This window comes from Carcharodon carcharias, chromosome 9 (assembly GCF_017639515.1).
Source record: "Carcharodon carcharias isolate sCarCar2 chromosome 9, sCarCar2.pri, whole genome shotgun sequence".
Classification (NCBI taxonomy): Eukaryota; Metazoa; Chordata; class Chondrichthyes; order Lamniformes; family Lamnidae; genus Carcharodon; species Carcharodon carcharias.
In genome coordinates, this window is record NC_054475.1 from 157,888,116 (window position 1) to 157,911,378 (window position 23,263).

At 44.6% G+C, this 23,263-nt stretch overlaps 1 protein-coding gene across 2 annotated transcripts in view; it reads right to left on the reverse strand.

Moving 5' to 3' along the window:
* radx (RPA1 related single stranded DNA binding protein) overlaps nucleotides 1–23,263 on the reverse strand; it is a 95,516-nt gene that overhangs the window by 10,692 nt on the left and 61,561 nt on the right. Inside the window, exons 13-16 of one of the 2 annotated variants that reach the window (XR_005944070.1) lie at nucleotides 15,448–15,545; nucleotides 9,274–9,564; nucleotides 5,694–5,882; nucleotides 1,498–1,752 (exon numbers count right to left, since the gene is read on the reverse strand). Coding sequence is in view for 1 of the 2 variants with exons in the window: in XM_041196289.1 (XP_041052223.1) it covers nucleotides 1,628–1,752; nucleotides 5,694–5,882; nucleotides 9,274–9,564; nucleotides 15,448–15,545 (703 nt within the window). In the remaining variant the exon portion in view is untranslated. Of the gene's footprint in view, nucleotides 1–1,402; nucleotides 1,753–5,693; nucleotides 5,883–9,273; nucleotides 9,565–15,447; nucleotides 15,546–23,263 lie in introns of those variants that run through there. The other variant, XM_041196289.1, reaches the window with a different exon arrangement.

The window sequence follows — 23,263 nt, forward strand, 5'->3', positions numbered from 1 at the left end:
TATTTCCATTATTTTTAAATATTTTTAAATCTTTTATGCTCCCCCCACCCCCACTAGAGCTATACCTTGAGTGCCCTACCATCCATTCTTAATTAGCACATTCGTTTAGATAATATCACCAACTTTAACACCTATGTGTTCTTTTGTTCTGTTGTTTGTGACATCTTTTGATGATCTGCTTCTATCACTGCTTCTTTGTCCCTACAACCACACCAACCCCCTCCACTTCTCTCTGTCTCTCTCTCCCCCCCATACACACCTTAAACCAGCTTATATTTCAACTCTTTCTTGGACTCACTCAAGTTCTGTCGAAGGGTCATGAGGACTCAAAACGTCAACTCTTTTCTTCTCCGCTGATGCTGCCAGACCTGCTGAGGTTTTCCAGGTAATTCTGTTTTTGTTTTGGATTTCCAGCATCCGCAGTTTTTTTGTTTTTATATTCATAAACCTGTTGCATATTGAATCCATTTTCCTTTTAAAACTGGTTTTTAAATGTTTCCCTCCCAGGATTCCCCAATACAGACCATCATAATGCAGTAAGTGCGGGCCGAATTCCAAATGGGTAATTTACTGGCTGCTTTGATTGTTATCTTGTTGCTGGGATGTCACCAAATGGGGGCGGGGCCACACCCCTTGCCCTGAGAAATGATGGTGAGTCTTTCTCCTTGAGCCGCTGCCACCTTTGTGATGGTGGTTCTCCCACCAAGCTGTTAGGTAGAGAACTCCAGGATTTCAAGCCAACGAAGGAATGAGATAGATTTCCAAGTCAGGATGGTGCGTTACTCAGAGTAGATGGTGCTCTCATCATATTTTTGCCTTAGTCCTCAGTGGTAGATGTCTTGTGGATAGGAGGCACTGTTGAAGTGAACTTGGCAAGTTGTGGGTAATCTAATTTGTAGCCGCAGTGGGCTGGAGCATACTGAGCCCAGCAGCAGGTATCAGTCGAGTGGATTGGTTTGTGTTGGAGGTTTGAGACTCGAGGGTTTTTGTGGCTGCAGCCTTGCACGCAAGTGAAGAGTACTGCAGCACGCTCCTGACATGAGTCCCAGGGATGGCGGACAGGTTTTGAGGGATCATGAAGTGAGCGGAAGCCCTGCCCAGCCTTTACTGCTAGCACTAAGGCAGCTTAATAAGCAGGTCAGAAAATGCCACAAGTACAGAGCTGGGTTTGAAATGAGGTGTTAGTGTAAATGTGTTGCAAGGCTTCGAATTTTAGTTTTCCCAATCAGTTTGCCAGCGAGGTACCACAAAACAAGGAGGTGAGAATCGTTAAAAGGAGAATGTCCTAATCTACTGTAAAGTGCTTGATTTTAAATGCCAAATACCATGATGTTTGATAGCCATAGAGATTGAAAAGACTTCACTGCTGTGAGAAGGTGCAGCTCATTCTAGGAGACTAGAATTAATCCAGAGATTTATTTGAGAGATAAAATCTGAATATGTACACACCGACTGGTGAAAGTTTATATTAAACATACTATTATAGCAAATAATTACCATAAGGCATTCAACTTGATGTTGTCGCTCTAAGGCAGTTACTGGAGAAGGACACAGATCAAAATCTAGAACCCGTGAATGGAAAATGGATATTGTTGAAATGCTGTCCTTAAAATGGTCATGGCTGACTTCATTCTGTCACTCTGTATATTTTGTTTAAAATCACTTCAGATTTGTCCCCACCATGATGGCACACATCTAGGACACAGATGACGCGCAGGCAGTCCAGGTTAGCTGCCGTCTTTACAATCTGATCTGTGAGGAAGCAATAAAAAGGATTGCATTATAATTATTGTAATATAAGTGTTTTATAATGCTGCCCCATACATCAGTCCAAACAACAAGCAAGCCCCGAGCATCAGCATGCAAATTACAAAATCCTCTTCAAAACACTACACTCACAAAAGGAGTCATGTTCAAAACTTTGAGGGGTTTTGATGGGGTAAATAAAGAGAAATTGGTTTCCACTGGTAGGAGTGGATGCAGAGTTAAGATAATTGGCAAAATAACCAGAAGCGACACGACAAACTGTTATGATTTGGAATACCGATTCAGTGGTAACTTTCAAAAGGGAAATGGATAAATATTTGAAAAGGAAAGATTTGCAGGGCTAGGGGGAAAGGGAAGAAGAGTGGGATTAAATGGGTAGCTCTTTCAGAGAAGCGGAACAGACACAATGGACCAAATGGCCTCCTTCTGTGCAAAAGATTAAATGGTAAGATACTGATTCTGACTGGGGAGGCAAATCACCTGAGAAACATTCAATTGCTGTGCTTGCAGGTAAGAATCCTCCATATTCTAATACAATCAGGTGGCAGGCTGGGCAACAAAAAAATCCTGTGGGGAACAAGTCCACCTGCAACACAGCCTGCCTGCTTTTCTGCCCATCGCTCACACCCAGGTTTCCTGTGTGTAATCGATTGAGGCAATGCTTTATGTCCCACAGTGCAAGGAAACTCTGTCACACAGTCACTCCCTCACAGTGCAGCTGCTAACTGCAGCCTCAATGTTAGTTACTACACACTGAAGCATCGAGCTCTTTTTCTTCATGTTTGCTTATTGCCAGAGCCCAAATACTTGGTTAAAATCTTAACCAGTACATTTGCTTAAACAGAAGATTTTAGTCACCCAAGAGGCCAACAATTTAATGCAACAACAACTTGCACGTAGGAAACAGGAGCAGGAAGAGGCCATTCAGCCCCTCGAGCCTGCTCCGACAATTAGATCTTGAGTGATCTATCCCAGTGCCATCTTCCTGCACTATAGGAACTTAATGGTTTTAAACAAGTGAAGCATCGCATGAAGTTTCACAGGAGCATAATCTGACAAAAAAATAAACAGATGCCTAAACCAGGAAAGAGACATTAAGATAGGGGACCAAAAGCTTGGTCAAACTGTTAGGTTTTAAGAACACCTTAAAGAAGTTCCCTATTCCTATGTCCCAGTTAACTGAAATTAGAACATTGGTCCTCATCTTCAACTCCCTCTGTGGTATTATCCCACCTTATTTCCAAAACCTTCCCCTGCAACCTCATCGGGCCTGAGAGTCTTCTGTACATTCCCCCACTCCTTCACCCCATCTTTGGTGGACTGAGCCTTCAGCTGCCTCAGTCCCACTCTCCTAAACCTCACCACCTCTCTCTCCATCTTTGAAAGCATTCTCAATCCCAGCCTTTCAAGCAAGCCTTTGGTCACCTTTCCTACCTTGGCTTATCATCCGCTCGTTTATTCCCTTACAAAACATTGAGAGGTGTTTTCCACTTGAAAGGCACATTATAAATGCAAGCTCTTCAAGGAGACCACAGCTGAGGCTGGTTGTGTTCTGCACTGAAGCGTATATTCCCATTTGAGGAGTGATGGGGTGTCACTTGGTGGCAATTATAAAACGCTCTTTACAACACACCTCTGGCTGAGATTCAGAGCCTTGGTGAGACCACATTTGGGAGCACTCGGTACAGTTTTGGCCTTCTTATTTGAAAAAGGATTTAACTGCATAACTGTGTTGAGTTCAGAGAAGATTCATTCGACTCATTCCTGGGATTGAAGGGCTTATCATATGAAGAAAGGTTGAGCAGTTTGGGCCTACACCAATTGGAGTTTAGAAGAATGAGAGGTGATGTTATTGAAACATATAAGATCCTGAGGGGATTTGATAGGGTAGAAACCACAAGGATGTTTCCTCTATAGGGGGGACCAGAACTAGGGGACTCTTAAGACAGAGAAGAGGAGACATTTTTTCTCTCAAAGGGTTGTTAGTCTGTGAAAATTTCTTCGCTAGAGAGCAGTGGGGATGGGGTCACTGAGTATATTCAAGGTGGAGTTTTGATAGACAGGGGGAGTCAAGGGTTATGGGGTGCAGACAGGAACGTGGAGTTAAGATCACAATCAGATTAGCCAGGATCTTATCAAATGGTGGAGCAGGCTCGAGGGGCAAAATGGCCTACCCCTTGTTCCTAAGCCTCAGGTTCCTATGTTCCACATTACCCATGGGAATAGGTCCACCTGAGCTGTTTGAAATCCCCTCCACCCTCAGTACGATACTGCTATCTATCTGTCAGGATGCCTGCAACAATTCCCACCGAACTACTGCACGTTCCCCTGGAAACTACGTCGGCGTGGAGCCAATACGCTCCATACCGACAAGCCCCACAGCAATAAAGCTCTGCGGGGCTCATTAGCGAGGGCCAGGTGGGAGTTCAGTCCCTCAATGGGGTGGAAGACCACCCCCCCACCCCCCCCCCAAAACCACCACCACCAGAGCTGTTAGCCAATCCGATTGGCCGGTAGCCCCATCAGTTTCGGCAGCGCCACAAAGGCATCAGTGACAGCTGTCGGTACTGCAGGTGCGGAGTGGAGCCCAAGGTCCAGGATCCCTGGAGCTGGTGAGTCTGGGTGTTGGGCCATGAGGATGGGAGGTTAGGGGGAGGGACAGTGGTGGGGACGCAGTGAGTTTAAGAGAGGGAGCAAGTAAGTAGGAAGGAGTGAGGGGGGGGGGGTAAAACTGCAAAGGGCAGCCCCTGTGGAGTGACCCTGCCCCACCCTTCCTTCCCCCTCTTTAACCATTTCAGGTTAAAAATCGGGCTTCCCGCTCCCACACTAAACGTGTTATAACGAGACTAATTGACCCTGAAATGCTCATTTTAATATGGCGGACGGGCTGCCGATTTCGGGGCCTGTCTGCCCTCTGTATTATGGGGATGAGTTGCTGGGTGGGTGGGAAGGTGGTGGGATGAGTGCCCACCCCATTTTACATGGCCCTCGCCGCAGGAAATCTGCCAGCCAGGGTCACATAAAATTCAGCCTATTGCCTGCATAGTTGAAATGGGATTCATTTTTAAACAAGAAAAAGCATTTTGTACAAATCGCATAAAGAGTTTAGGCTTTGAAACTGGACGAAAAATGTGTGAAACTGGATAGTGCTTATCAAAGAAGGAACAAGCTTGCATTTATGTAGAGCCTGTCATAGTCTCAGCGCATCCCAAAGTGCTTTATAGTCAATTCAAAGTAGTTTTGAAGTGTGGTCACTGTCTTAATATGGAAATGTGGCAGCTAGTTTGCGCACAGCAAGCTCCCACAAACAGCAATGTGATAATGACCAGGTGATCATTTTTAAAATTCATTTACAGGATGTGGGCGTCGCTGGCGAGGCCAACATTTATTGCTCATCCCTAATTGCCCTCCAGAAGGTGGCGATGAGCTGCTTCTTGAACTGCTGCAGTCCATGTGGTGTTGGTACACCCACAGTGCTGTTAGGGCGCGTGTTCCAGGATTTTTGACCCAGCGACAGTGAAGGGATCTGTTTTAGTGTTGTTGGATATGAAATAAATATACTGGCTAGGACGTCAGGGTTAACTCCCTTGCATTTCTGCTGGTGATGTGCCAATCTGAGTGGGCGAGGAGGACCTGGTTTGACATCTTATCCAAAAGATGACACCTCCATCTGTGCAGCCTTCCCAACATTCGAGGTTGTGAGATAAGCTTCAATCCACAGCTTTCTGACTCAAGGGAAGAATGCTACCCCTGACCCATGGCTGACAACTAAAGAGCACTTTGATGATGCAGCAAAGAGTGCAGACCAGTGGCATCCGGTTAAAGAGCTGCACATCAGCACTTCAAGACTAGTGTCAACTGATAAAGTCATGCCACGCCTTTTATTCAGTTCAGTGTTGAGATCTGTTTGAGGACATAATAGTTACCTGGAGAGGAGGATGTCTGTTTTTGCTGATTATTATCTGTGGCCTGTTCGTCACAAACATAACCGCTGGCCAAAATGGAGGCTAGCGTGTTATCATGAGCGTCCACTGATAGACCCAACATGCGGTGACCCTCATGACTCATCACAGCCGGAAGGAACACAACGTCAATTGCTGTCTGGTGATTTACACCTGTATTGGAACAACAATTCTTCATTTATTACACAGATACATCAAAATGATCTGATGATTTGTCTAATCTGTAATATATCACTCTGTGGGCCCACAAACCCTTGCACCTGTTGGAGGAGACATCCAATAAACTGAGTAAGCAAAAGAGCCATCTAGCACATGGCCGTTTCAACATATGGCCCTGAAATTATATCTTCAAATTCTTAAGCGTGAATGTAATAGTCGTTTGAAGTTTCTCGCTTTGCCATATTAGCAGAGGTGGCAACTCATTGAAAGCCATTTTTGGGCCGGTCGTTTGATCCCAAACTCAAAAAGCTTAGTTTTTCCTCCGTGAATTAAGTGCAAATTGAGACAAGGAGCAATTGTGCCTAATGCTCCTCAGAGGCAGCGAACCTATGACTGACACCTAAATAGCTGTTGCAGAGATGGAATTTGCTATCTTTGTTGCCTGAAGGCAGACTAGATATTTAGATGGACTTTGCACTTCTGAAATCTCCAGAAACAGCAGCATGATAATGATCTGTTTCAATGACTGGTATTCCAGAGACCCAGGGCAATGCTCCGGGGACCTGGGTTCGAATCCTACCAAGGCAGATGGTGGAATTTGAAATCCATAAAAATCTGGAATTAAAAGTCTAATGATGACCACGAAACCATTGTCGATTGTCATAAAAACCCACCTGGTTCATTAATATCCTTTAGGGAAGGAAATCTGCTGTCCTTGCCTTGTCCAGCCTACATATTACTCCAGACCCACAGCAATGTGGTTGATTCTTAAATGCCCTCTGAACAAGGGCAATTAGAGATGGGTAATAAATACTGGTCTAGCCAGTGATGCTCATATCCCATGAACAAAAAAAAAAGAAAAATAATGTTAGTTAAGGAATAAACGCTGGCCAGGACACTGGGGTTAACTCACTTGCACATCTTCAGATGATGTGGAATCTTTTACAGGCAGAGGTCTGGATTTGGCATCTTAAGTTGCTAACTTTTGTCACTGTTCCAGTTACATAAAGCAACACTGATTTTCGGTATTTTCAAAAACACAGCCGTGGCTCTACTCAGCTTCTGAAGTTTCTCCATATGGGAATCTAAAGATCCAAATATTTGTGCTACTTGGGGTGTGTCCCTCACACCATATAAATGGTGGTGCCTGTGCCTTCAAGAACAAAGTATCAGAACTACAAGGTTATAACTGTCAGAAAAGAACTGAACAGGCGAGGGCTGGTTTCTCCAGAAAAGAGAAGGCTGAGGAGTGACCTACTACAGATTACATTACACACACAAAGGGTCAAATGGCTTCCCCCCTCTGCTGTACATTTTCTGTGTTCTGGTCTTCAATTTTCAAAAGTGTTCAATTGGGTAAAAATAGAGAAAATATTTTCATTTATGAGGGAGACCAAAAATTAAGTATCAGATAGTCACCAAAAGTGAAAATTCTTTACCAAAGGGTGGTAAGAATGTGCAACTCACTACCACAAGTAGTAGCTGAGGTGAACAGTATAGATGCATTTAAGGGAAAGCTCCATAGGCACATGAAGGAGAAAGAAATAGAAGAACAGTCATGCGTACACTGATGGAATATGGTGAAGGCTCGGATGAAACCCAAACAATGGACATAGATCGAATAGGTGGAGTGGGCTCATCCTGAGCTGTGGGCTTGATGTAATTCCATGTAATCAAAATAAGTTTAGCCGCACTTTTGTTACTGAGTAAACTGTGTATTACAACATTTTGAAGTTTCAGTATTTTAACTGCAGTACAATGCTCCTTCAATTTGAACAATTGTCCTGTGGCAACATGCAGGAGCAGATGCATGTGGGCGGCCTTCCGATCGGTGCCCCCCATCGGGGGGGTGGGCACCATTTTATGTGGGTGGGCCAGTTAAGGCCCGTCCAGTGTGACGTCCGCCTGGAAGCGCTGTGCGCTCCCTGTGCAGGTGGGTTGGGGGGGGGGGGGGATTCCCTCAGCCGGGAGTGCGCTCTCTCACGCGTGCGCACAAAACAGCGCACTCATCTCCCTGAGGCAAAGTGCTGTCTAAGGGGAGATCGGCTCTGACTGAAAACTTTAAATAAAGGTGATAAAAAAATTTCCCTGCCATGTCTCCTCTTGTGACACTGTCACATGAGTTGGGACATGTCCAGAACTTTTACTGAAACATTTCATAAAAATTTAAATACCCTCATGAAACCTCACTCCGCACGTGGATGAGGTTTCATGCTTTTTCCGAAGCCCGCCAGGGCTCCTAGCCTGCCCACCAACCTTCAGGCTGGACAAGCAGGTCCATTAATCATCTTAATTAGTTTTTTAATGGCCTCAATAGGTGGTTGACAGTTCAGCAGGCAGGCAGCCGATTCAGCTGAGAATCTAAATGACCCGGGGTGACGTCGGGATGCATGCCTGACACATCCCCGCATCATTTTACAGGTCGGCGAGCAGGCCCCGACCTTGCTCGCTGACCGGAAGACGCTGCCCCTGGTTTCCAAACTCTTGTTTTGCCCCACTCTACCTTAGTGATCTCTCGCACTATATTCCTGAAGTACCCTGTGTTTCCTGACACTCCTTGTCCTCTACACTGTCACTGTTGACTGTACTTCAGCCACTAGGCCCCTTCTTCCTGGAACCCCCTGTCTAATTACCTCCAATGGGCTACTACCCAGCTACCAAAACACTTAAAAGCCCTCCTCTTTGATGGCACTTCACCTCCTGAATCTTTTTCCAATTTCCCTCCCTTCTGTTTGGAGTTCATTAATTTTCTTCTCTTTTTTAAACATCTTTCTGTATGTGAGGAATACGAGACAAATCTGAACTGCCAAATTCCACTTTAATGCTGGTGCTAATAAAGCTGCATTTATCGACAGTGCCTTTGCTTATTTCATAAATTTCATAAATTTAACATCAACCAGACATCACAATGATTCTCCATCTTTATGGATTGTAGGTTAGAAACAAAACTATTAGTGACTTGATCACTGCAACATTTAAATAAAAAAAATCATAACAGAATAGTTTTATTTTTATAAATGCATTTTAAAAAATATTAATTTAATTTGTACCAGATCACCTGTCCTTTTTTTTTAAAAAAGATGCATGACTTGAGTTGCAAATATTGGCCAGGAAACCAGGGATAACTCATCTTCTTCAAAACCGGATCATTAAAGTCCACCTGAGGGTAAATTGAGGGTTTACCATCTTATCCGAATGACAGCACCTCTGACAGTGCAGCAGTCCCTCAGTACTGTACTGATAGTGTCAGCTTCTGACCTATTGAACCCACAATTTTCTGACTCGGAGCTGACAGGGCTAACCACTGAGATAAGCCTGACAACGTGTACATTGTTATCGTGCAGTCAATGCGCAATTCATTCTTTCTCTGTGTACCTGTACTTACCAACTATCGTCACACTGTAGTAGCCATGGATACATGTAGATGCAAAGCTCTGAAGGGCTATCCTGGGAGTGGCTGTGACCGGCTTGTACACCGCAGCCTGAAGATTATACTGCTGCATGAGGAAGTCTCTATGTTTATAGGCAAATTTCCGTGGAAGGCTCTCAGGAAGGAGCTGACCAAAATGCAAGTACTCTGACAGATGTTCTCTCAGCTCTGACCATGTAGGACTTTTCCATGTATATCCTGAGAAGCCATCAGTTGCAGCTCCTGCATCACATCTTCTGTCATCACCTGAAACAGGAAATAATTTTTAAAAAATTCATTCAAGGGGTGTGGGTATCGCTGGCTAGACCAGCATTTATTGTCCATCCCTAATTGTCCTTGAGGAGGTGGTGATGAGCTGCCTTCTTGAACCACTGAAATCCGTAAATAAATAAACCTTTCACCCACACGACAACTTAAGCACCATACAATTGCCTGACATTTATATTGTAGAATATATATATAAATAAATAGAAAATATAATTATTATTCTTCCTCTTGGAGTACACTGCCAGGGTCTATCAAGATACCACACAACACACACTACAAGTTCCAGTAATGTGCCAGGAAGAACATTCAGTAATTGGGCAAGTCCACTGTGTTACATGAAAATATCAACTTCCAGTTCTCTGCCAACCTTTATTGACCTTTCACCTTTGTTGTGCAGCTCATTTACGGGGAGATGGTTGGTGTAGTGGTAATATCATTGGACTGGTATTCCAGAGGCCCGGACAAACTCTGGGTACATGGGTTCACAACCCACCATGACAGCTGGTTGAATTTGAATTAAATTAATAAAATCTGGAACTGAAAAGCTAGTCTTAGTAATGGTGACCATGAAACTGTTGTTGATTGTCGTAAAAACCCATCTGGTTCACTATGGCCCTTTAGAGAAGGAAATCTGCCATCCTTACCCGGTCTGGCCTACAAGTGACTCCAGATCCACAGCAAGATGGTAACTGTTCTCTGAAATGGCCGAACAAGCCACTCAATTCAAGGGCAATTAGGGATGGGCAACAAATGCTGGCCTTGCCAGTGATGCCCACACCCATGACAGAATAAAGGGGAAAAAAATGCAGAGAAAATTAAGCAAAAATAGAACTTAAGAAAAACTATAAGTAATTGAGAGGTGAAGGTTGTTACTGAGGTGCAAAATTCCCAGTCTTCATTGAGCTGACCAGCCTTATTCTTGTGATAAAAGACCAGAGCTTGCTTTCACAGAATCTTTACTGTGCAGAAGGAGGTCACTTAGCCCATCGAGTCTGCACTGGCTCACCATAAGAGCAATCTACCTACCCCCACTCCCCTGCCTTATCCCCGTGACCTTGCACATTGTTACTTTTCAGATAGAAATCCAATTCCCTTTTGAATACCTCGATTGGACCTGCCTCCACCACCCTTTCAGGAAGTTCGTCCCAGACTCCAACCTGGGTGAAAATGTTTTTCCTCACATCACTTCTACTCCTTTTTCCCATATTTTGAATCTCTGCCCTTTATGTTCTTGATGTACTCTTGAGAAGGAACAGTTTCTCACTATTTACCCTGTCCTATTTACCCCTCAGGATCTTGACTACCTCCATCAAGTCTCCTCTCAGCCCTCCTTTCTCCAAGGAAAACAGACTCAACCTCTCCAATCCATCTTCATAGCTACAGTTGTTTATTCCTGGAAGCATTCTTGTGAATCTCCTCTGCACTATTTCCAATGCCTTCACATACCCCCCTCAAGTATGGTGCCCAGAACTGGACAGATCATTCCAAATGAGGCCCAACCAGTGTCCTATACAAGTTTTACATGACCTCCTTACTCTTGTACTCAACATCCCTATTGAAAAAACTTAGGATACCATACGTTTTATTAACCGCTCTCTGAACATGCCCTGCCACCTTCAATGACTTATGTACATATACACCGAGCTCTGAGATTCAGAGAGATCTGGGTATCCTAGTACATGAAACACAAAAGGCTAGTATGCAGGTATAGCAAATAATTAGGGAAGCTAATAGGATGTTATTGTTTATTGTAAGGCGAATTGAGGGAGGTTATGCTTCAGTTGTACAGGGCATTGGTGAGACCACATCTGGAGCACTGTGTACAGCAGCGGTCCCCCCACTTAAGGAAAGATGTCAATGCAGTCAAAGCAGTCCAGAGAAAGTTCACAGGCTAACACCAGGAATGGGTGGGTGGTCTTATGAGGAAAGGTTGGACAGCTTAGTGGAATCTGGAAGAGTAAGAGGCGACCCGACCGAAACTTTAGGACCCTCACGGGTCTTGACAGGGTAGATGTGGAGAGGATGTTTGCTCCAGTGGGAGAACCTAGAATTAGGGGTCGCTCATTTAAGACAGAGATGAGGAGAGATTGTTAGAGGTGACAGATAAGGAAACCCTGTCACTGGAAGGGCTCAAGATTGATAAGGAGAGAGTGTCGAATAGGCTGTCGATTCTTTAAGGTTGATAAGGCACCACGACTGGATGAGATGCATCCAGGGATATTCAAGGAAGTGAAAGTAGAAATTGCAGGGGCACTGGCCATAATTTTTCAGTATTCCCTAGACTCGGGGGGGGGGGGGGGTGCCAGAGGACTGGAGAATTGCAAACATTATGCCCTTGTTCAAAAAAGGTTGTAAGGATAGGCCCAGCAACCACAGACCAATCAGTTTAACTTCAGTGGCCGACAAGATTCTAGAAACAATTATTCGGAATAGAATTAGTGGTCACATGGAAAAATATGGATTGATAAGGAAGAGCCAACATGGATTTCTAAAGGGAAAATTGGAGTTTTTTGAAGAGGTAACAGAAAAGATCGATGAGGGTAATGATGTTGATGTGGTGTTTGATACAGTGCCACACAAGAGACTTGTGAGAAAAGTTATTGATCGTGGAATAAAAGGGACAAAAGCAACATGGATACAAAATTGGCTGAAAAATAGGAAGCAGAGAGTAATGGTCAATGGATATTTTTCAGGCTGGAGGAAGGTTTATAGTGGAGTTCCCCAGGGGTCAGTATTGGGACCCCTGCTTTTCCTGATATATATTAACGATCTAGATCTTGGTGTACAGGGACAAATTCAAAGTTTGCGAATGATACAAAGCTTGGGAGTGTTATATACTGCGAGGAGGACAGAGTAGAACTTCAAACGGACATAGACAAGTTGGTGGAGTGGGCTGATAGGTGGCAGATGATGTTCAATGCGGAGAAGTGTGAGGTGATGCATTTTGGTAGGAAGAGGTGGACAGACAATATAAAATAATGGGTGTAGTTTTGAAGGGGGTGCAGGAGTAGAAAGCCTTGGACGTATACGTGCATAGATCATTGAGGGTGTCAGGATAGGTAGAGAGAGCAGTTAATAAAGCATATAGTATCCAGGGCTTTATTAATAGGAGTAGAGTACAAGAACAGGGAGATTATGCTGAATTTATTAAGACACTCATTAGACCTCAGCTGGAGTACTGTGTACAGTTCTGGGCGCCACATTGTAGGAAGGATGTGAACACATTGGAGAGAGTGTAGAAGGGGTTTACAAGAATGGTTCCATAATGAGAAACTTCAGCTATGAGGATAGATTGGAGAGGTCGGGACTGTTCTCCTTGGAGAAGGAAACTTGATTGAGATGTTCAAAATCATCGCGGGGCTGGACAGGGTAGATAGGGAGAAGCTGTTCCCGTTCGTAAAAGGGTCAAGAATAAGAGGGCACAGATTTAAAGATGCAAATGTGACATGAGAAGAAACTTTTTCACATGAGTGTTTCGGGTCTGGAATGCACTGCCTGGAAGTATGGTGGAGGCAGGTTCAATCAAGACATTCAAGAAGGCATTAGGTGATTATTTGAATAGAAACAGGGAAAAAGCAGGGCAATGGCACTAGGCCTTAATGCTCATTTGCAGAGCTGGTGCAGGCATGATGGGCCGAATGGCTGCCTTCTATGCTGTTAAAATTCTGTGATTCTGTGATTTGAGTGTTTGGTTCCCAGTTGCATTTTCTACTTGTCATAACCACACTTTTTCTTCTTTATCTTAGTTTCTACCTCCTTTTATATTTATAACCTGGAACCAGTTAGATTCTATCCTGCATGAAGGAAAATTTATATAGTGCCTTAACATCCTCCCAAAGTGCTTTACAGCCAATGAAGTTCTTCTGAAATGCAGTCACTTTTGTAATGTAGGAAACATGACAGCCAACTTGCACACAGCAAGCTCTCACAAAGAGCAATGAAATAATGACCATTTTTTTTCCTCTAGTGATGTTGGTTGTGGGATAAATGTTGGCAAAGCTCTGGGGGATGTAAAAGATCCCCTGGCACTATTGTCTTGGCTAATGTTTATCCTTCAATCAAGTTCATTAAAAACAGGGGGCTGGATTTTTCCTTCTGGCATTGGAAACAGAAGTTGAGACGGTTTTCAGGACCCAAACGCACAGGAGGGAAACAGTCAGTTACCGGGATTTTCATGGAGGCGGACCTTAATTGACATGGAGGTGGGTTCCCTTTCTAATTAAGGGCGGCGGACAGGCACTCAAAGCTAGATGGCCAATCGGAGTCCTTCTAACTTGAGAGGAGCAGCAGGCTGCAATGGCAGGTAAGTGACAGAGTGGCCGCTTCAACATGGTGGCATCCTCACAGCCAGACTGGCAGGGACAGCCTCTAGGCCTGTCCGGAGCCCTGCTACCTGGCCTGCCATTGGGTAGTGCCTCCAGGCACCTAAACCAGACTTTTTCAGTGCAGGCAACCGGAGCCTGGCCAGGAAATCCCTTCAATTTGTCTTAACAAGTCTAATTGGCTACCTGCCGCGTGGGGAGAGGTAGGCTAAAATAGCCATCACAGAGAAACAGGCACACTGACCAGCGCCTTTACTTTCAGGCCTTGCCTGCCCCTTTTCCCGCCCTGGGGTGCTGGTCAAAATCCTGCCCAGATTAGCTGGTCATTCATCTCATTGTTGTTTGTGGGAGCTTGCTGTGCACAAAACAACTGGCGGAAGCGTTTTTTACATTACGACAATGCCCACAGTTCAGACATGCTTCAGCGGTTGTAAAGCTCTTGGGGAGATCCTGAGGTTGTGAAAAGCGCTATATAAATGCATGCCTTTCCTTTATACTGAGATACAGCAGGGCAGAACAGAACACCAGCGAAGGAGTCTACGTGTCCCACCAGGAAGCAAGAAATGAGCGAGAAGGTGTTATGTTTTACCACGGGGTCGCTTTGTTCATGAACCAGTTGCACGTTTATCTGTTGGCAAGTGAGTCGGTTACAATACACGGCAGACACAGAACCAATATGAAATGTAGCACGTGCTATTTATTTACACAGAGCACTAACATGATGCGTGCTCCTCCCACCAGACCCTACTCTAGACTAACATTAACATGGTAGCCCACGCTACACAGCTATTGGGTCTTACAGTCACGTGGTCAATCTGCTCACATTCTCTTAAAGGTGTATTACACCTCAGGTTACCACAGAAGGACAAATTAACATTAAATCTTGAAAACAAACTAAATTTTCTCTGTACATAGGGGGTTAATCAGGCATTGGAAAAGCATTTGATGCGAAGAATTTTTGGAAAGGATAAATACCCATTTAGAATGAGCATTGGGTCATATGTTGTATTGTATCCAAGCTGCTGTAACAGAAACACAGCAATCACCCTCTGCACTGGTCACTGCAATCCTCCGTGTTATCCCTGAAATATTCAGCATAATTTCAGATCGACAGTAAACTTGAGAGTCACTGCAACCAGTAAATCACTGAAGGCAACACTGGCCAATGAGCTTGAAGCATAAAATTCAGTTCAGGTAGCAAGTGTGGAGACAGAGACAGAGTTAACAGGCTGGATTTGCCCAGACCCACACAGAGATGGTTTAAGAGGCAGGACCTGGAGCAAATAGTGCACCAGCTCAGCTATCCAACACATCCCGGCCCGTGAGTGATCTTGCCGGCATTGGTGGATAACCAATTAGTCCCATCAATGGGCCAGTTGGGGGAATGTTGATGGTGCCACTAGGATCTTCCCAATAGTGAGGCTGGAGCACAGCAGGTAACCAGTCCAAGTAGCTCTTATGTCAATGAAGCTGCACTGCCTCTTTAAAGAAGAGCATGTTTTAGTTGCACTTGGAGTGGTTGAAGACAATAATTCCATACCTTCGCCAGCTGTCACAGGTTCTTCTGCACCTTGGGAGAATCCTTTGCTGCTCACTGCAACATCAGCATCCTGCTCACGCACTTGTACAGCAGCTGCCCTGTCAAACACAACACCACTGAAAATTAAAGCACTGCAGACAGAAGGGGTCACAATGACACAAACCCACCCTATGTTTAGGTGTCAGCATTGCTGGCTGAAGATACAGAGGAGGTTGAGCAGCAGCGGCAGCAGCAGAAGGTTGATCCAGAAGTTCAAAGTCAAACTACTGCTGTCAAAGAACCAGAAAGAAACTGCAACAGAGAAGCTGGTTAAAATAATGGCACCAGTGACAGAGAGTGAGAGGCTAAAGAAAAGAGCAGAACGGTTCAATGTACCAGGGACAGCAGAGAGTAAGAAAGCTGCTCGTGCTGCATGGTTTGGATTACCTGTGGCAACAAAAGACACTCCTGGGACTATTAAAACTATGACTGAAGCTGATGAGAAAATGAAAAAGAGACAGGAGCGGTTTGGAATTGTGACCAGTTCAGCAGGAGGTGGAGATGATGTTGAGGCAAAGAAGAGCAGAACGCTTTGGGATTGTCTGATAACACTTTGCTTTTTTTTTAAACCAAGAATACTTTAAATGTGCATCAAGTAGAATACACCTGCCATCAAGGCAGCTGACCAAGGCACACAATCTGCCCTTACCTGGCTCGATATCTAATTTTTCTTTATAAGCGGATGTGAAGCATCTTGGGCAATGGAATATATTGAAGGCGCTATATAAATTTACGTTGCTGTCATTGGCAGAAATGTGGGACCTTTTGCCTGTTGAGGGAGTGCTGTACTGTCAATGGCGCTATTCTTCAAATGAGATGTTAAACTGAGGCCCTGTCTGCCCCTTCAGGTCAATGAAAAGTGCCATGTAATCTGTTACAAAGACGAGTAGAAATGCTCTCCTGACCAACATCTATCCCCTAACCAACACCACTGAAATAGATTGATTTACCTTGGGAATGGTCATTTATTACCTCGCTGTACACACATTAGCTGTTACATTCACCTACATTACAACAACCCCTCTACAGAGGCGTCCTCCCACTTTCTATCGGGGACCTGGGTTGGAGGGTGTCGCATGCAGCAGTCCCTTACAATCGTAGAATGTATAGGTTCACGGACTCCCAGGACACCTGCCCTTTTTGTGGTCTTGTGGAGTCCGTGGACCATGCTTATATAGGGTGAGATAGGCTGCACTCCCTTTTCAGTTATTTAAAAAACCTTTTATTAATGTTTTGTTTGCACTTCAGCCCCACGCTCCTGATCTACAGACACCTGGTGAGGAAGGGGGTCAGGAAGGAGGAGGACCTCCTCGTGAACCTGCTGCTGGGCCTGGCCAAGTTGGCCATTAACAGGTCCAGGCAGCGGGCGATCGACGGGGGAGTCCTGCCCGATTGTTTGTCTCTCTTCCGCGGCTATGTTCGTGGCCAGGTGTCCCTGGAGAGGGAGCACACGGTGTCTGCTGGCACTCTCGAGGCCTTCCATGCTCGCTGGGCACCACGGGGACTGGGGTGTTTTATTGACCCCTTTAATCACATTTTGGTTTAATGTTTGTAAGTTTCCTTTAAACTTTGTCCTTGGTTTTACAGCTGACCTGACTTCGGGGCTGTGCTTGATTTATCTCTTATTTTGTTAATTTAGTTTAATTGTTTTAACTCCAAAATAGTTACATAACAACAGCGACTACATTAAAATAAAAATAACTATTTTATTGGTCATGAAGTACCATGTGACATTCATGACAGGTGCTATATAAATGCAAGTTTGTTCTTTCTTTCAAGTTTGTATTTATCAGTCAAGCTGTTGCAGCTGGTTGGCCCAATTGGCTTCACACTTGCCTCTGAGTCAGATCATGGGTTCAATTGCCACCTGAGCACATAATCTAGGCTCTACTGCAGTGCAGCAGTAAGGCAGCACCGCATTATTAGAGATGCTGTCTTTTGGAAGAGATTAAACTAAGACCCCTGGATGGTCTAAAATTCCTTCTCTAAACCCCTCTTTCCTCCTTTATGATGCTCCTTAAATCTGACATCTTAGGTCAAGATCTTCTTCATCTGTTCTAATATCTCCTTATGTGGTTTGATGTCAATTTTTTTTTATAACTCCTGTGATGTAACTTGGGGCGTTTTGCGGCATTAGAGGCTGTTTAGTTAAAGGGTCAGGAGAACATGCCTACTCATCTTTGAACAGTGCCATGGAACCCGTTAAATCCATCTGAAGGGGCAGACAGGGCCTCAGTTTAATGTTTATCTGAAAAATGGCATCGCTGACAGTGCAGCACTCCCTCGACAGGTAAGTCTCACTTTCCCACCAATGGCAGCACTTATATAGCCAATTGTACAAATACAAGTTGTTGCTGTTAATGATTTCAGTGCATTATTTAATAAAGAGCAAGGAGTTGGCCCAGTATTCTTTCTCTCTCAGACCTTGCGTTTTGCAAAATGGTTGCCACTTTTACCCGCGTATTAGTCACTGGAAAAAGAAAGGCATGGTGAGTGATGGACTTGGGATGGTATTTGAGGTACATGATCAGATGCTAGACCAATGGAAGTCTTGTTTTTTTTTGATAACCAAATTTTTTGTTGCAGTTCTGCCATTGCCCGTTTCCATTTAGGATATCACTTTTTTTTATCCTTTCTGGAATGTATGTCGTTGGCGAGGTCAACATTTGTTGCGCATCCCTAATTGCCCTTTAGGGGTTGCTGCAGTCCATATGGTGTAGGTACACCCACAGTGCAGTTAGGGAAGGGAGTTCAAGGATTTTGACCCAGTAACAGTAAGGGAATGGCGATATAGTTCCAAGTCAGGATATTGAGTGGCTTGGAGGGAAAATTGCACATGGTGGTGGTCCCATGCACCTGCTGCCCTTGTTCTTCTAGGTAATAAGAGTTTGAGGACTTGGGAGGTGCTATCGAAGGAGTTTTTTTGAGTTGCTGCAGTGCATCTTGTAGCTGGTACACACTGTTGCCACTGTGCATGGGCGGTGGAGGGAGAGAATGTTCAAGCCAGTGCATGGGGCGCCAATAAAGCAGGCTTTGTCCTGGATGGTGCCGAGCTTCTTGAGTGTTGTTAGAGCCGCAATCATCCAGGCAAATGGAGAATATTCCATCACACTCCTGACTTGTGCATATAGATGGTGGATAGACTTTGGAGAGTTAGGAGGTGAATTACTCACTACAGGATTCCCAGTCTTTGAGCTGCTCTTGTAACCACAGTATTTATGTGGTTGATCCAGTTCAGTTTCTGGTCAATGGTAACCCCCCCCAGGATGTTGATAGTGGAGGATTCAGTGATGGTAATGCCATTGAATGTGAAGGGGCAATAATTAGATTCTCTCTTGTTGGAGATGGTCATTGCCTGCCACTTGTGTGGCATGAATGTTACTTGCTACCTCACAGCCCAAGCCAGAATGTTCTCCAGGTCTTGCTGCATTTTGGGCTTCTGTATCTGAGGAGGCGCAAATGGTGCTGAACATTGTGCAACCATCAGCGAACATCTGACCCAACTTCTGACTTTATGGTGGAGAGGAGGTCACTGAAGAAGCAGTTGAAGATGGTTGGGTCTAGGACACTACCCTGAGGATCTCCTCCGGTGATGTCCTGGAACTGAGATGACTGACCTCCAACAACTACAACCATCTTCCTTTGTGTTAGGCATGACTCCAACTAATGGAGAGTTTTCCCCCTGATTCCCATTGGCTCAACTTTGTTAGGGCTCCTTGATGCCACACTCGGTCAAATGCTGCCTGGATGTCAAGGGCACTTACTCTCACCTCAACTCTGGAGTTCATATCTTTTGTCCATGTTTGGACCAAGGCTATAATGAGGTCAGGAGTTGAGTGGCCCTGGCAGAAATCAAACTGAGCATCAGTGAGTAGGTTATTGCTAAGTAAGTGCACTTGATAGCACTGTTGACGACATCTTTCATCACTTTGCTAGTGATTGAGAGTGGACTGATGGGGCATTAATTGGTCTGGTTGGATTTGTCCTGCTTTTTGTGGACTGGACATACCTGGGCAATTTTCCACATTGTTGGGTAGATGCCAGTGTTGTGGCTGAACTGGAACAGTTTTGGCTTGGGGTACCTGACCAACCTTTTCCTGCTCTAAGTGAAGGACACGGAAGTTAGTCATAGCCTTTCCATAATGACCTTGATGGATAAAAGCAAAATGACCTTGATGGAGCCTGGCCAAAGTCAGCATAGACTAGGGATCAAAGCCAGGGCCTGCCCGATTTGTATTTCTCAGCGGCTGGCGGGGGGGGCGGGGGGCACAGGCTAGTCTTCATAAAAGCAAAGCCTGAGATTAAAAAATGTTACCATTCTCCACTTTTTCTTCTGTTCACCTGACACTGGCTTGCCTGCATCTCCTACTTGCTCATTTATTTGAGATGGTATTACTTTAAACTTAAAAACCTTTAATTTGGATTTTCATTTACAAAAGCGTAATTTCCTCTGTCATTGAGGTGATCTTGTTTGTGCATCATTGAAGCTTTATCACCAAACACTAATTTGGCACTTGAGCATATTGAAAGCATTTTAATGGATTTTCATCAAGCATTATGAAGGACATGCTATTACTAGCTCATTTATTTCATGTGTTAAAAGTGAGCTGTTTATTGTACTTGTATTTGGCAAGCTCTTCCAAAGACTTAGCACAGGCACAGTGAGCTGAAAGACCTGCTTCTATTCTGTACAAATCAATGATTATTATGCATGAAAGTTGAGATTTTTGATTTCAAAAAGTTCTCAGTGTTGTTACAAGTTGAGAAATTTGAATGCATTACTGGTGAATTTGGAATTTGCAGGGACAGGATTTGCTAAGGAGTGAATAGTGCACATACAATTTCAAACTGCGTTAGCCATAGCTCAGTTGGTAGCACTCTTGAGACACAAGTTTCCAGGCCCACTCCAAGACTTGAGCACAAAAATCAAGGCTGACATTCTGTTGCAACTATGAGGGAAGGCTGCACTGTCAGAGTTGTTATCTTTTGGATGAGATGCGCCAACAACCATGCACCAAACCCCTGATTGTCTTCAGCCTTGCGATGGAATTTCTAAAGAATCGGAGGTTGGGCAGTATGAGATTGTTTCTAAAAACACAGTGAGATGTTATCGTCTGGAATGCATTGTCTGAAAGGGTGGTGTAAGCAGATTCAATCAGACCACTCAAAACAGGAATTGCACAGATGCTTTGAAAAGGAAAAAAAATTGGCAGGGATTTGGGGAAAGATCAGGAGAGTGGGACAAATTTGATAGCTCTTTCAAAAAGAGCCTGCACAGGCAAGATGGGATGAATGGCCTCATTCTCTGCCGTGAGATTCTGTGTCAATTTATTGGGTAATTGGTCCAAAAATCCAAGTCACCCGCAGGTTCGCTTATCTTGATTTGGACCCGGGACCGGATGTAATGAAAATAATGCCAGCATTGCAATCATTGTAATATGTTTATCAGAGCCCAAAATGGTTCCACAGCTGCCTGAACAAGGATTACATGGGCTGCTGAAAAAGTCTCTGCATGAGCCCTATTCCTTATAATGGTTTGGCTCCTCAATGGAGTGCTTAAGTTAATTAAATTTATCCACAAGTCAGTGCTTGTAATGTAGGAATGGTGTGTTGGTTTGTAATTTTAACAACATTTTAAGTCAACATTACCCTTCTTTTAATATTCCATCCACCACTTCCATGTTACCTGGGGAGATGGTTGCACAGTGGTGTTATCAGTGGACTGGTAATCCAGAGACCCAGGGTAATGTTTGGGGAACCAGGTTCGAAGGCTGAATGAGATGCTGATCTTTGAAAAGCTGGAATTAAACGTCCAATCATTGTTGATTGTTGTAAAAACCCACCTGGGTTTTACATTTGGTCTGGCTCATGCATGGTTGACTCTTAAATGCCCTCTGAAATGGTGGAGCAAGCCACTTAGTTCTCAAGGGCAATAAATACTGGCCCGCCAACGACACCCCCATCCCATGATTTAAAAAAAAAACCGTGCTAAATGAGATCGATTTCAACAGATCTAGTAACTCAAGACTGGGCATCCATGAGGTGCATCAGCAGCAGCAGAATTGTACTCAACCCACAATCTGTAACCTCATGGCCCCACGAATCACCTACTTGACCAAAACCACCAAGCCAGGTCAATCCTGGTTCAATGAAGAGTGCAGGAGTTGCATGCCAGGAGCAGCACAAGGCATACATAAAAATAAAGCGTCAACCTGGAGAAGCTACAACATAGGACTACTTGCATGCCAAACAGCGTAATCAGCGTGTGATTGACCGAGTGAAGTTATTCCACAACCAACGGATCTGATCTAAGCTCTGTAGTTCTGCCACATCGAGTTGTGAATGGTGGTGGACAATTAACTGGAAGAGGCTCCACAAATATCCCCATCCTCAATGATGAAGGAGCCCAGCATATCAGTGCAAAAGATAAGGATGAAGCATTCGCAACAGTCTTCATCCAAAAATGCCGAGTGGATGATCCATCTCGGCCTCCTCCGGAGGTCCCTAGCATCACAGTTGTCAGTCTTCAGCCAATTTGACTCACTCCACTGCTGATATCAAGAAATGGCTGAAGGCACTGGATAGTGCAAAAGCTATGAGCCCTGAGAATATTCCGGCAATACTACTGAAGGCTTGTGCTCCAGAACTTGTCGTGTTCCGAGCCAAGCTGTTCCAGTACAGCTACAAGACTGGCATTTCCCAGCTATGTGGAAAATTGCCTAGGTATGCCCTTTACACAAAAAGCAGGACAAATCCAATCCGGCCAATTACCGTCCCATCAGTCTACTCTCCATAATCAGTAAAGTAATGGACGAGGTCATCAACAGTGCTATCAAGCAACACTTGCTTAGCAATGACCTGCTCCCTGATGCTCAGTTTGGGTTCCACCATGGCCACTCAGCTCCTGACCTCATTACAGCCTGGGTTCAAACATGGAAAAAAAGAGCTGAACTCCTGAGGTGAGGTGAGAGTGACTGCCCTTGACATCAAGGCCGCATTTGACCAAGTGTGGCATCAAGGAGCCCTCGCAAAACTGGAGTAATTGGGAGTCAGAGGAAAACTCTCTGCTGGTTGGAGTCATACCTAGTACAAAGGAAGATGGTTGTAGTTGCTGGAGGTAAATCATCTCAGACACACAACATCGCTGCAGGAGTTCCTCAGGGTAGTGTCCTAGGCTCAACCATCTTCAGCTGCTTCATCAATAATCTTCTTTTCATAAGGTAGAGAAGTGGAGATGTTCACTGATGACTGCACAATGTCCAGCACCATTTACAACTCCTCAGATACTGAAGCAGTCCATGTCCAAATGCAGCAAGGCGTGGACAATATCCAGGCTTGGGCTGACAAGTGGCAAGTAACATTCATGCCACACAAGTGCCAGGCAATGACCATCTTCAACAAGAGAGAATCTAACCATTGCACCATGACATTCAATGGCATTACCATTGCTGATAACCCCCAGGATGTTGATAGTGGGGGTATCATTAACCAGAAACTGAACTGGATTAGCCATATAAATACTATGGCTGCAAAACCAGCTCAGAGGCTTGGAATCCTGTGGCGAGTAACTTACCCCCTGACTCCCCAAAGCCTGTTCACCATCTACATGGCACAAGTCAGGAGTGTGATGGAATACAGCCCACTTGCCTGGATGAGTACAGTCCAGCAACACTCAAGAAGCTTGACACCATCCAAGACAAAGCAACCTGCTTGATTGGCACCCCATCCACAAATATTCACTCTCTCCACCACCGACGCACAGTGGCAGTAGTGTGTA